Source organism: Manis pentadactyla, chromosome 3, assembly GCF_030020395.1.
Source record: "Manis pentadactyla isolate mManPen7 chromosome 3, mManPen7.hap1, whole genome shotgun sequence".
NCBI classification, from domain to species: Eukaryota; Metazoa; Chordata; class Mammalia; order Pholidota; family Manidae; genus Manis; species Manis pentadactyla.
In genome coordinates this window covers 117412226-117425698 of record NC_080021.1, presented here as the reverse complement: position 1 = coordinate 117425698, position 13473 = coordinate 117412226, and the positions used below count along the sequence as shown (strand labels likewise).

At 36.2% G+C, this 13473-nt stretch overlaps 1 protein-coding gene across 8 annotated transcripts in view; it reads left to right on the top strand.

Annotated features, from left to right (window-relative positions):
* The window catches only part of ARHGAP12 (Rho GTPase activating protein 12), a 111090-nt gene that overhangs the window by 69523 nt on the left and 28094 nt on the right, over nt 1–13473 (top strand). For 2 of the 8 annotated variants that reach the window (XM_036912220.2, XM_036912224.2), the window contains 2 exons: nt 488–592; nt 4145–4219. In XM_036912220.2, coding sequence (XP_036768115.2) covers nt 488–592; nt 4145–4219 — 180 coding nt within the window. Of the gene's footprint in view, nt 1–466; nt 593–4144; nt 4220–13473 lie in introns of all 8 variants that reach the window. The other 6 variants (XM_036912219.2, XM_036912223.2, XM_036912222.2 and 3 more) reach the window with 4 other exon arrangements.

Below are 13473 nucleotides of genomic sequence, written 5' to 3'. Positions count from 1 at the left end.
CAACTGCTGTGTAAGTAAGCATTATCTTAAAAACCTAAATCAAAAATTGGATTCATGTGTATTTTTAAAGTAGAAGGAACCTTAAAAAAGAATTTGTCCACTGACCTCATTTCATAACCTGATATTTATTGAGAGCCTACCTATCGGGGCAGTATGTGGCACTTTTTATAGTGTTTTAGTGTTTAATCCTTAAAACCTGTTATTGAGATGATATTTCTGTTATATCTTTTACAGTTGATAAAACTTACACTTAGGGAAAATAAATACTTTGCCAAAGATAACATTAACCTGGTCCCTCCAACACCAGACTCTGTGGTCTTCTCAGTTGTGCCACAGTGCTTCATCAGAGATGAGAAAACTGTCATATGATGAGCTTTGCCTCACATCATGTGTCATTTGGAGCCAGCATGTTTAGGTTCCACTTTTGCTTCTGTTATTTATGAAGTATAATTTTTTTTTCCTTTAGTATAATGCTTCATCCCAACAGCAAAGAGACATAATTAAAAGTAGGAGCCTGGACAGGCGGCTGCAAGAACCAATAATATTAACAAAGTGGAGACATAGCACCATTGTGTTGGACACCAATGACAAGGTAGGACTCTGAGAAAATCTGTTGAGAATGTCAGCAAGTTCTTTAGCAAGTTCTTTATCCTTTATTATTTTATTTTCTCCTGAATCTGATACCTTGGTAACTCCTGTTTTATTGTGTGTATCATCAGTTTGTCTTGGAGTGGGATTTGGTTTTGACTTTTTTTTATTATTATAATCATTATTTTATTAAGGTATCATTGATATACAATGTTATATGTATATGAAGGTTTCACATAAGCAACATTGTGGTTACAACATTCACCCATATTATCAAGTCCTCCTCCCCCACACACCCCATTGCAGTCACTGTCCATCAGTGTAGTAAGAAGCTATAGAGTCACTACTCGTCTTCTGTGTACTATACTGCCTTTCCCGTGATCCCCCTACATTACATATGCTAATCATATTGAAGGTTTCTGATTTTTGCACAGTGGACTAACTGGTGTGTGGCTTAATGATGCTGGATACATTTGACCTTGGTAGGTGACAGATTTTTTGACAACCCTGTTTTAAAGTCATATCTGTCATTTGTTTGTCTTCAGTGAGGCTTTGTAGTAAAAACATCTAATAAATTTTCCCCATTCCAGAGAAGATTGGAATCCTATTCCATTTCCCTGAATACTCTGTACAAAGTGCTTCTTTCATCAATCTAAGAAGTAATGCTGTCTATTTCAAATAGGGGATGAATTTCGATGTAAACATCAAAAGGGAAAAGCCATAAAGTTTTTAAGTTCCTTGTGTGAGCTACATCCTTACATTGTGGCTTCATCTTAGAGATGGAGTACGAGATTATTTTGAATTTTGTCTAATTAGAAATACTAATGTTAAAATATGAGGGTGGTGGTAATACGCTGAAACTCAATAAATTATTTTTAATAGACATCTGTCATTGAGGACTCTTATTTTACCATTGGGCTTCCCATTTGGCATTAAATTAATGGGTTTCCTGCATTTTTAGGTATGTTAATAAAAACCAAATGAACTCTCCTAAGGCATATTTCTCTATGTTTGAATACTTTGAGTCTTAAAATAACTTTATAAGTTATCTCTGCAATCAGTCAAAACAAGTATTATTTTTTAGTACTGCAGGTTGACTATAAAGTTGGTCTTCGTTAACTGAAAGGCAGACATTTGTGGAGCTGTAGAAACAGTTTACACACATTGTTTGTAAGATGGACTAAAAGTACAACAGTGAAGATAGTAGACCAGTTTCTAGTTTTTAGTTTGAAAGGATGTCATGTGATTGAATGTAGAGGGCATATTAAAGGAATGAAATTCTAGACTCTCTGCTGTTGGAGAATGCTTGGATATACATTAGCATTATGATTAACCCAAGGAGGTAAGATTCCTAGAAACTTTAATAGAAAAAGTCATTTAACTCCAAGGAACAGATGCAATTCAGTGTATGTGGAAAGCCCCTAAAAACCGTGTATGATGCTGTAATCGAAAAGCCATTGTCAAACCAACTCCACAGCCTCTTCATGCTAGCACAGACAGAGTGATTATTTTGGTGATGTAAACTTAAAATTTTTTACTTATTTTTAATCTTTTCTGAGGTTCATTTTGTCTGTTACTGGAATAACTTGAAGATCTTATGACACCTTTCTCATCTGATTGTTTCAGAGTTGTTGAGAACATGATTTTCTTGAGACCAGAGATTTACTTATTTTTGGTGGAAATGTCTTTTTCCCCCCATCTTACCCTTTATATATGGAGTCATAGATAATTACTTCTCCAAGTAAACTTTTCTATTTATTAACATCATCTAGTAGATATGTTTTTAAGATTTGAGGTTATGAAAGAGGGGTTCTATCAGGACAAACTAGCTGACTAATGTATAATGAGGGGTAAAGTGTGTATATTTTGATATAATCAGAGAAACCTAATACTGTATAGCAAATATTGTTACAATGATGTAGGTCCTAATTTAGTTGCCAGTTTTGGAGGAATAGGTGTGTGTATGTTTGTGTGTGAGTATTTGGGGTGCAACTGTTTATTTCTGCCTATGGTACAGTTTTTACTAAAACCTGCTATTGGTAGACATTTAAGATGTATTCATGTATACATATACATTTGTAAATACATGTAAAGTATATAAATGTAAAATTGTTTCTTGTTAATAATTATAATTTTTATACATACATTATTACTCCATTTGCTATGGTTTTTATTTCTGTGGGATTGATGATGCTATGAAAAGTAAATCATAATTGCCATTCATTTTATTAAGTTACTTATATTCTAGTTTGTGGGTCATCACATCTTTCCTCTTTTCTCATACTGTTTTAATATTAGACACTCTTTCAGAAGTCAAGCAATGGAAAAGTGAAACATCTGCAGCTGTCAGAAAAACTTAATGAGGCTAAACTGAGATTTGGACATTGTTAATTTCTTTTTGTAAAGATATATTTGATAAGGTTTTAATATTTTATCCATTAATAGTATATAGGATATTTGATTTTTAAGGTTGTTCCTTCAAGGATTTTTCCTGTAAACTTTCACTGCTACCCAGTTTCTGTTTACAAATTGTATATAATAAAACCCAAAGACAGTTTTCCCAAATGAATGGATGTTAACATTTTTGCAGTGTGATTTTAATGCAAATTCCCAGGTCTGTCAACAGTGTCTTGTCCAGCTTCATAAGCCTAGAAGAATAAACTGATCCAGATGTGAAGATGAATGTTCAGAGAAATTATTTGGTTTTATAGAAAACTTAGTAATAGGTATTGGCATGATTTTTCTAATTCTCTTTGCCTGAAACTATTCAGATCATCTAAGGGAATGGAGAACATTTAAATGGAGCTTGGCTCTTGGTACCAAAACAATGTTTTTTCAGGCTTATCCTCCATGAATAGTCTTAACAAATATCCATAGTAAAAACCACATACTGCATTTTAATATTGACAATGCAGAATTGCTTTAAAAATGCATAATTTTGGTTTGTTTCCATTATATTCTCATAGGCTTAGATATTAATTAAAACATTTCTGGTGAGTTATTAATAAAATTAAAGTTCCTTTTTTGCAATTTTTAAAATCTTCTAATAATTGAAAAGTTAGCTATAAATTACTTTAAATATTAATAGCGGTTTAATTTTTTCATAGCTATTGACTAAAATAAAATTTCTGACAGGTGTCAAGTAATTCCTGTGACTACTCCTTGCCTTATTCTGGGTCTTCATACTTACCATTCCAAGAGCCAGTGTGGTGATGGTTACATTTTTACCCACAAATGTTTTAAATTTTACCTATTTTAAATGTAGTTAATTCAAGTTAATGCAGCATCATGATTTTAAGGCAGTGTCATTTCTTTTAAGTAATTCTCTGTGGTATTTAAGTTTAACTGTAACTGGTATAATAATACCAGTTTTCATAAACTATATGACATCTGTAGTTTTCAGATCAGTAACATTCGTTTCAGAGCTGAATATAGAAGGAAAATAGCTAGGAAAAAAATTTCTTAGCCTTCCCTATTAAGCTCTCTCACTGAGAATAGAGGGAGAAATATAATTATATAAAATAGAGTAACATTTTTCATTACTTATTTCTTGTAGGAATCTCCACCTGCCTCAAAACCCTGCTTTCCTGAAAATGAATCTTCTCCCTCCTCACCAAAGCACCAAGATACAGTTAGTATGATAGCAGCATATAGTATAATATAGTTCAGTTATTTTAATCAGGTTCAGTAAATCAATCTTCTCTTTAGTGCTTAAATATTTCTTGGGCTTCTATTAAATTTCATTGGTTTAAAAAAATCACAATTAAAGTAGGCTTAAATTAAGAATTAGATTTTATTGATTTAAAAGCCCCCTTTTATGCAAAGTATGGTATCTTCATGATGAACTAAATTATATACCATATTTGTAAGTGATGAATTTAGATTTGGTTTTTAACAGTAAGTATAAAAATCCTTGGAAAATACTATTTTATTACATATTACCATTTTTCCTCAGGCCAGCAGTCAACAGGTAAGAATTATTTCCCTCCTTCTTAATGAGCACAGACATCATTTTTTAGGCCAGATGAATATTGCAGGTCTGTAACTCAACTAAATTTCCTTAAACTGAAAAACCTCTGAGTGCCTCTCCGTGGAGCCCTTTGTTAACTGTGATGAAGTTTTACTTACCACTGAGCTGGTCTCCCTTCATCTTTCCTGTAATTTGCTGATCCTGTTGTTCCCCCGCACTGGCTTCCTTTCCTTTAGAAGGAAGACTAACATTTGTAATGAGGATGGAGACTGCATATCTGACTCTGACTGCTTCTCTCACCTCCCCTCATACTCGTGGTGCCCTCATCTTTCCCCCTCCAGCTACCCTGCCCTCCTTTCCTCAGAGGAGCCTGCTTTTCCCTTCTGGGCCCTTGCACATGTCCTTCCTCTGCCCACTGAAACATTCCTCTTTTACCTCTGCCTGGTTGACTTCTGTTCATCTTTAAGGAAGAACTGTGCTTCCTCAGAGAATCTTCTTTGAGTACTCTAGATTTGATTGGATTTCCCTGTAATACTCTTCATAGCACTTAATGTTATTTGATTACATAACATAGAGTCACTCTTTTCATTTCTTATTTCTTAGAGGAGCAGTCAGCTCCCTCTCTGTTCTTGTGTGTCTTCCACACTAGACAAAGAGAAGCTTCATCTGAGCAGGAATAGAGTGGCCCCAGTACCTGCTGCAGTCCATGTAGTAGTTCAGTAAATGTTTGTTGAATGAGTAAATGAAACTTCAAACTTTTTAAAAAGCGAACTTGTATAGTTGCATCTTCTGTGAAGCTGTAGTAGACAGGCACTAGGATACTTCTGATTTCTTGTAGGCAATGATTTCCACAGATGCCATTGCCTTTTCTTTCTCCATTTTTAACCTAATCATACATTTTATGGTTCATTACATGTGTACACATTTCCTTCAGATATTGCCCAGGAAGCTGCCCTGGCCAGTGATGGTCCTTGGCTTTTCTACTCTTAAACTTGAGTCCTGTACTGACATTTAAGACCAGCTTTAGGAGGCCTTGTTAGACTAACCTCAGCATAGTAATGATCTTTTCTTTTCCTGAATTCCTAAGTCACTTACTGCACAGGATGGTGTGAGAGTTATGTCATGAACCCTTCAGTTCTTCCCACTAAGATTTTAAACTCATAAGGGATAATTTGGGACTACATTTCTACTTGTTATCTTTTGCATTATCAAACACAGTAATGTTTAACACATAAACATTAAGTAAAGATAAAAGTGAACATGATTTTAGTGGTTTTCTAATTTAAGGTGCTGTCACTACAATATTCCATCTAGGAAAAAAGCAGAAACTCATTTTCAACTTTTTAAAAATATCATGTGTAATTCCTAAAAGACCTTTTATAAATTATTTACATTTGATACAGGGGGGTTACTAGGAATCCTAGAAACGTGAATTTATGAATGTTTCACATAGAAGTAAGAACTGTTTACAAATGCATTTCCCCATGCACTTAACCCCTTTCTCAAGAGTTTGACAGCGACTAGACTGGACTCTCGGTACCCTCTGATGGTCGTCACCAGGAACTGCCTCACCAGTATCTGTTTCTTTATCTTGAGGTGAAAAAATGAATAGCTCTGCCAATTCCCCTGAGGCCATTCTGGTCTTAGTGAACATACAGCATTCCTTTCCAGCCTGGATGGCCTCTTCTGTGCTGCCCTGCCCACCCCACTGGGGTTTTCACCCTCCTGGACTTCTGCCTCCTTCACCCTCTGCTCTTCTGCTCCACTTGCTCTGAATCTTGTCTGTCTTTCCCATTCCCACTCAATTAATACAAGGAGATATTTCTTTCCTCTTTGCAAGTTAAAATCTGTTTAGTTTAAAGCCTCAGTGGTAAGAAAAAGGAAGCTATAGATTTAGAAATGAAAATGATACTACAATCAGTGTTAGTAGCTACCTGATGTCAGCTTAAAATGTATACCAGTTGCCTGTCTACCTCTTCAATCTGTTATTTTGGTTTTGTTTTGTTTTTATGAGAGCTTTATTGAAATATACTATATTAAAGTGTACAGTTCAAGTATATTAGTCTATTCAGATATTAGTATATACTAATACTATATGTTAGTATATTCAAATATGTACAGTCATCCTCACAGTCACTTTTAAAATATTTTTATCAGCTCAAAAGGAAATCCGGTACTAATTTGCTGTCTACCTCCACATCCCATACCCCCTAAGCAACCAGTAATCTTTCTGTCTCAATAGATTTGCCTATTCTGGACATTTCATATGAATAGAATCATGTAATATGTGGTCTTTTTGACAGGCTTTGTTTACTTAGCATTATGTTTTCACTCAGTGTTTTCTAATCAAACCAGATTTAAATTTCTGCCCTTTAATATTAATTTGAAACGTGTTCATTTTTTCCTCCTTTCATTTCTAATCTTCACATGTATTATGCTATTTTTTTCACATATTTCAAATTATTTTTTGAAAATAGGCAGTGCATATTTTTTTTTTAAATCAATCATTTGTTTCTCTATAATATGACCACAATATGGATTAAATGGGATTTTATGGGTGGATCTAATAACCTAATCTCTGTTTGTCCCAATGTGCCTGTGAGAATAACAGAATCCAGAGTACATAAATTGGAAGCTTGAGCTTCTAATCCTGTATTTCCAGTATGGTATTAAAACACATTACCCATTTTGGAGTAAAGGACATTTCAACACTTTAACAAAATTATTAGTGGACAAATTTGCTAATTTTTTTTCATTGAATATTACTGTTGTAAAGCCTTTCTAAAAACATGATTTAAACATGTAATTTTTTTTTTTGAGGGCATCTCTCATATTTATTGATCAAAAGGTTGTTAACAACAATAAAATTCTGTATAGGGAGTCAATGCTCAATGCACAATCATTAATCCACCCAAGCCTAATTTTCATCAGTCTCCAATCTTCCGAAGCATAACGAACAAGTTCTTACATGGAGAACAAATTCTTACATAGTGAATAAGTTACATGGTGAACAGTACAAGGGCAGTCATCACAGAAACTTTCGGTTTTGCTCATGCATTATGAACTATAAACAGTTCAAATATGAATACTCATTTGATTTTTATACTTGATTTATATGTGGATACCACATTTCTCTCTTTATTATTATTATTTTTAATAAAATGCTGAAGTGGTAGGTAGATACAAGATAAAGGTAGAAAACATAGTTTAGTGTTGTAAGAGAGCAAATGTAGATGATCAGGTGTGTGCCTGTAGACTATGTGTTAATCCAAGCTAGACCAGGGCAATAAAACATCCACGTATGCAGAAGATTTCTCTCAGAACAGGGGGGGTGAGGTTCTAAGCCTCACCTCTGTTGATCCCCAATTTCTCACCTGATGGCCCCCCTGCGACTGTGCCTGTCTTAGGTTGTTCCTCCCTTGAGGAATCTTACCCGTCTCTGGCTAACCAGTCATCTTCCGGGGCCATACAGGGAAATGTGAAGTTGGTAAGTGAGAGGGAAGCCTTATTGTTTGAAAAGGTGAGCTTTTTACTTCTTTGCATATTTATGCCCTGTGGCTTCTATGCCCAGCATTTGTCTTGAGGTATCTTTACCACTTGGAAGAATTATGATACTCGGTAAATTTGATATGAGGCACGAATTCTATTTAAGGGTTGTAATTAGGAAGGAAGAAGAAAAGCTATAGAAGTAGCAGGCGGCAGAAAACATGGGAAGATTGATTATTTCTTTGACTTACCTTCTTGTAGAGTAACTTCAGCATGTATAGGTTTTAGACTACTAATTAAATTGCGCACACACATTAACATAATAGGAGTATAGTTACATAACCAAAGCATACCTGTAATTACCAGCCATCTCAGTGAAGCCAAGAAAACCAGTTAGGCACCTTAGGCATTTGTGAAAACTTATCTATGATATGGTGGATATTGTCCAACTGAGCTTGAACAGTCTGAGAGAAATCAGACAAATTAAAACAACCCATTCCTGGGGACTGTTCACATCCCATATGTTCTTTTAACAGTAAATAGTCTGTAGTTGAAAGATTTTGGAGCGCTACAATTTGAACTTCTCCTAATTCTTGTTTGAGTTCCAACAGTATAGATCCAGTCAAATTTGTTGTTTTACTATATGCACAGGCCACTTAGATATCTCCTTCTACATTCCCATGGCAAGTCCAGGAACTGGTGGGATGAGTGCATCTACACCTGTAGCAGTGTGTGGATCTTTGTTGGGGTTTTTTGTTGATCATCTTCTGGCATGAGTCTTCCAGAGAGTGCTGATGTTGGAAGTTCTCTTCCATATCGTATCTTAGTTCATTTTCAGGGTAGCCCAATGAGGCTTTGATCCTCTGTATAAACACAAACAGACCCTTTGCCTACACTTTTATATGCCCTTTATACCCTTCTGTAGAACGCATTGGAGGTTACCACACAGGAACTGCCCTTTTTTTTTTTTTGATTTGTTTTTGGTATCACTAATCTACACTTACATGACGAATATTATGTTTACTAGGCTCTCCCCTATACCAGGTCTCCCCTATAAACCCCTTTACAGTCACCGTCCATCAGCATAGCAAAATGTTGTAGAATCACTACTTGCCTTCTCTGTGTTGTGTAGCCCTCCCTTTTCTCCTACCCCCCCATGCATGTTAATCTTAAAACCCCCCTACTTCTCCCCCCCTTATCCCTCCCTACCCACCCATCCTCCCCAGTCCCTTTCCCTTTGGTACCTGTTAGTCCATTCTTGAGTTCTGTGATTCTGCTGCTGTTTTGTTCCTTCAGTTTTTCCTTTGTTCTTATATTCCACAGATGAGTGAAATCATTTGGTATTTCTCTTTCTCCGCTTGGCTTGTTTCACTGAGCATAATACCCTCCAGCTCCATCCATGTTGCTGCAAATGGTAGGATTTGCCCTTTTCTTACGGCTGAGTAGTATTCCATTGTGTATATGTACCACATCTTCTTTATCCATTCATCTATCGATGGACATTTAGGTTGCTTCCAATTCTTGGCTATTGTAAATAGTGCTGCGATAAACATAGGGGTGCATTGGTCTTTCTCAAACTTGATTGCTGCATTCTTAGGGTAAATTCCTAGGAGTGCAATTCCTGGGTCAAATGGTAAGTCTGTTTTGAGCATTTTGATGTACTTCTCTACTGCTTTCCACAATGGTTGAACTAACTTACATTCCCACCAGCAGTGTAGGAGGGTTCCCCTTTCTCCACAGCCTCGCCAAATTTGTTGTTGTTTGTCTTTTGGATGGCAGCCATCCTTACTGGTGTGAGGTGATACCTCATTGTAGTTTTAATTTGTATTTCTCTGATAATTAGTGATGTGGAGCATCTTTTCATGTGTCTGTTGGCCATCTGTATTTCTTTTTTGGAGAACCGTCTGTTCAGTTCCTCTGCCCATTTTTTAATTGGGTTATTTGTTTTTTGTTTGTTGAGGCATGTGAGCTCTTTATATATTCTGGACGTCAAGCCTTTATCAGATGTGTCATTTTCAAATATATTCTTCCATACTGTAGGGTTCCTTTTTGTTCTATTGATGGTGTCTTTTGCTGTATAGAAGCTTTTCAGCTTAACATAGTCCCACTTGTTCATTTTTGCTGTTGTTTTCCTTGCCCGGGGAGATATGTTCAAGAAGAGGTCACTCATGTTTATGTCTAAGACATTTTTGCCTATGTTTTCTTCCAAGAGTTTAATGGTTTCATGACTTACATTCAGGTCTTTGATCCATTTTGAGTTTACTTTTGTATATGGGGTTAGACAAAGGTCCAGTTTCATTCTCCTACGTGTAGCTGTCCAGTTTTGCCAGCACCATCTGTTGAAGAGACTGTCATTTCGCCATTGTATGTCCATGGCTCCTTTATCAAATATTAATTGGCCATATATGTCTGGGTTAATGTCTGGATTCTCTAGTCTGTTCCATTGGTCTGTGGCTCTGTTCTTGTGCCAGTACCAAATTGTCTTGATTACTATGGCTTTATAGTAGAGCTTGAAGTTGGGAAGTGAGATCCCGCCTACTTTATTCTTCTTTCTCAGGATTGCTTTGGCTATTCGGGGTCTTTGGAGTTTCCATATGAATTTTTGAATGATTTGTTCCAGTTCATTGAAGAATGTTGCTGGTAGTTTCATAGGGATTGCGTCAAATCTGTATATTGCTTTGGGCAGGATGGCCATTTTGATGATATTAATTCTTCCTAGCCATGAGCATGGGATGAGTTTCCATCTGTTAGTGTCCCCTTTAATATCTCTTAAGAGTGACTTGTAGTTTTCAGAGTATAAGTCTTTCACTTCTTCGGTTAGGTTTATTCGTAGGTATTTTATTTTTTTTGATGGAATTGTGAATGGAGTTGTTTTCCTGATTTCTCTTTTTGTTGGTTCATTGTTAGTATATAGGAAAGCCACAGATTTCTCTGTGTTGATTTTGTATCCTGCAACTTTGCTGTATTCCGCTATCAGTTCTAGTAGTTTTTGGGTGGAGTCTTTAGGGTTTTTTATGTACAGTATCATGTCATCTGCAAATAGTGACAGTTTAACTTCTTCTTTACCGATCTGGATTCCTTGTATTTTTTTGTTTTGTCTGATTGCCGTGGCTCGGACCTCCAGTACCATGTTAAATAACAGTGGGGAGAGTGGGCATCCCTGTCTAGTTCCAGATCTCAGAGGAAATGCTTTCAGCTTCTCACTGTTCAATATAATGTTGGCTGTGGGTTTATCATAGATGGCCTTTATTATGTTGAGGTACTTGCCCTCTATTACCATTTTGCTGAGAGTTTTTATCATGAATGGATGTTGAACTTTGTCAAATGCTTTTTCAGCATCTATGGAGATGATCATGTGGTTTTTGTCTTTCTTTTTGTTGATGTGGTGGATGATATAGATGGACTTTCGAATGTTGTACCATCCTTGCATCCCTGGGATGAATCCCACTTGGTCATGGTGTATGATCCTTTTCATGTATTTTTGAATTCGGTTTGCTAATATTTTGTTGAGTATTTTTGCATCTACGTTCATCAGGGATATTGGTCTGTAGTTTTCTTTTTTGGTGGGGTCTTTGCCTGGTTTTGGTATTAGGGTGGTGTTAGCTTCATAGAATGAGTTTGGGAGTATCCCCTCCTCCTCTATTTTTTGGAAAACTTTAAGGAGAATGGGTATTATGTCTTCCCTGTGTGTCTGATAAAATTCCGAGGTAAATCCATCTGGCCCAGGGGTTTTGTTCTTGGGTAGTGTTTTGATTACCCCGTCAATTTCATTGCTGGTAATTGGTCTGTTTAGATTTTCTGTTTCTTTCTGGGTCATTCTTGGAAGGTTGTATTTTTCTAGGAAGTTGTCCATTTCTCCTAGGTTTCCCAGCTTGTTAGCATATAGGTTTTCATAGTATTCTCTAATAATTCTTTGTATTTCTGTGGGGTCCGTCGTGATTTTTCCTTTCTCGTTTCTGATACTGCTGATTTGTGTTGACTCTCTATTCTTCTTAATAAGTCTGGCTAGAGGCTTATCTATTTTGTTTATTTTCTCAAAGAACCAGCTCTTGGTTTCATTGATTTTTGCTATTGTTTTATTCTTCTCAATTTTATTTATTTCTTCTCTGATCTTTATTATGTCCCTCCTTCTGCTGACCTTAGGCCTCATTTGTTCTTCTTTTTCCAACTTCGATAATTGTGACATTAGACCATTCATTTGGGATTGTTCTTCCTTTTTAAAATATGATTGGATTGCTATATACTTTTCTCTTAAGACTGCTTTTGCTGTGTCCCACAGAAGTTGGGGCTTAGTGTTGTTGTTGTCATTTGTTTCCATATATTGCTGGATCTCCATTTTGATTTGGTCATTGATCCATTGATTATTTATGAGCGTGTTGTTAAGCCTCCATGTGTTTGTGAGCCTCTTTGCTTTCTTTGTACAGTTTATTTCTAGTTTTATGCCTTTGTGGTCTGAAAAGTTGGTTGGTAGGATTTCAATCTTTTGTAATTTTCTGAAGCTCTTTTTGTGGCCTAGTATGTGGTCTATTCTGGAGAATATTCCATGTCCACTTGAGAAGAATGTGTATCGTGTTGCTGTTGGATGTAAAGTTCTGTAGATGTCTATTATGTCCATCTGCTCTACTGTGTTGTTCAGTGCTTCTGTGTCTTTAGTTATTTTCTGCCTGGTGGATCTATCCTTTGGGGTGAGTGGTGTGTTGAAGTCTCCTAGAATGAATGCATTGCAGTCTATTTCCCCCTTTAGTTCTGTTAGTATTTGTTTCACATATGCTGGGGCTCCTGTGTTGGGTGCATATATATTTAGAATGGTTATATCCTCTTGTTGGACTGAGCCCTTTATCTTTATGTGGTGTCTTTCTTTATCTCTTGTTACTTACTTTGTTTTGAAGTCTATTTTGTCTGATATTAGTACTGCAACCCCTGCTTTCTTCTTGCTGTTGTTTGCCTGAAATATGTTTTTCCATCCCTTGACTTTTAGTCTGTACATGTCTTTGGGTTTGAGGTGAGTTTCTTGTAAGCAGCATATAGATGGGTCTTGCTTTTTTATCCATTCTGTTACTCTGTGTCTTTTGATTGGTGCATTCAGCCCATTAACATTTAGGGTGACTATTGAAAGATATGTACTTACTGCCATTGCAGGCTTTAAATTCGTGGTTACCAAAGGTTCAAAGTTAGCCTCTTTAGTATCGTACTGCCTAACTTAGCTCGCTTATTGAGCTGTTATATACACTGTCTGGAGATTCTTTTCTTCTCTCCCTTCTTATTCCTCCTCCTTGATTCTTCATATGTTGGTTGTTTTGTGCTGTGCTCTTCTAGGAGTGCTCCCATCTAGAGCAGTCCCTGTAAGATGTTCTGTAGAGGTGGTTTGTGGGAAGCAAGTTCCCTCAGCTTTTGTTTGTCTGGGAATTGTTTAATCCCACCATCATATT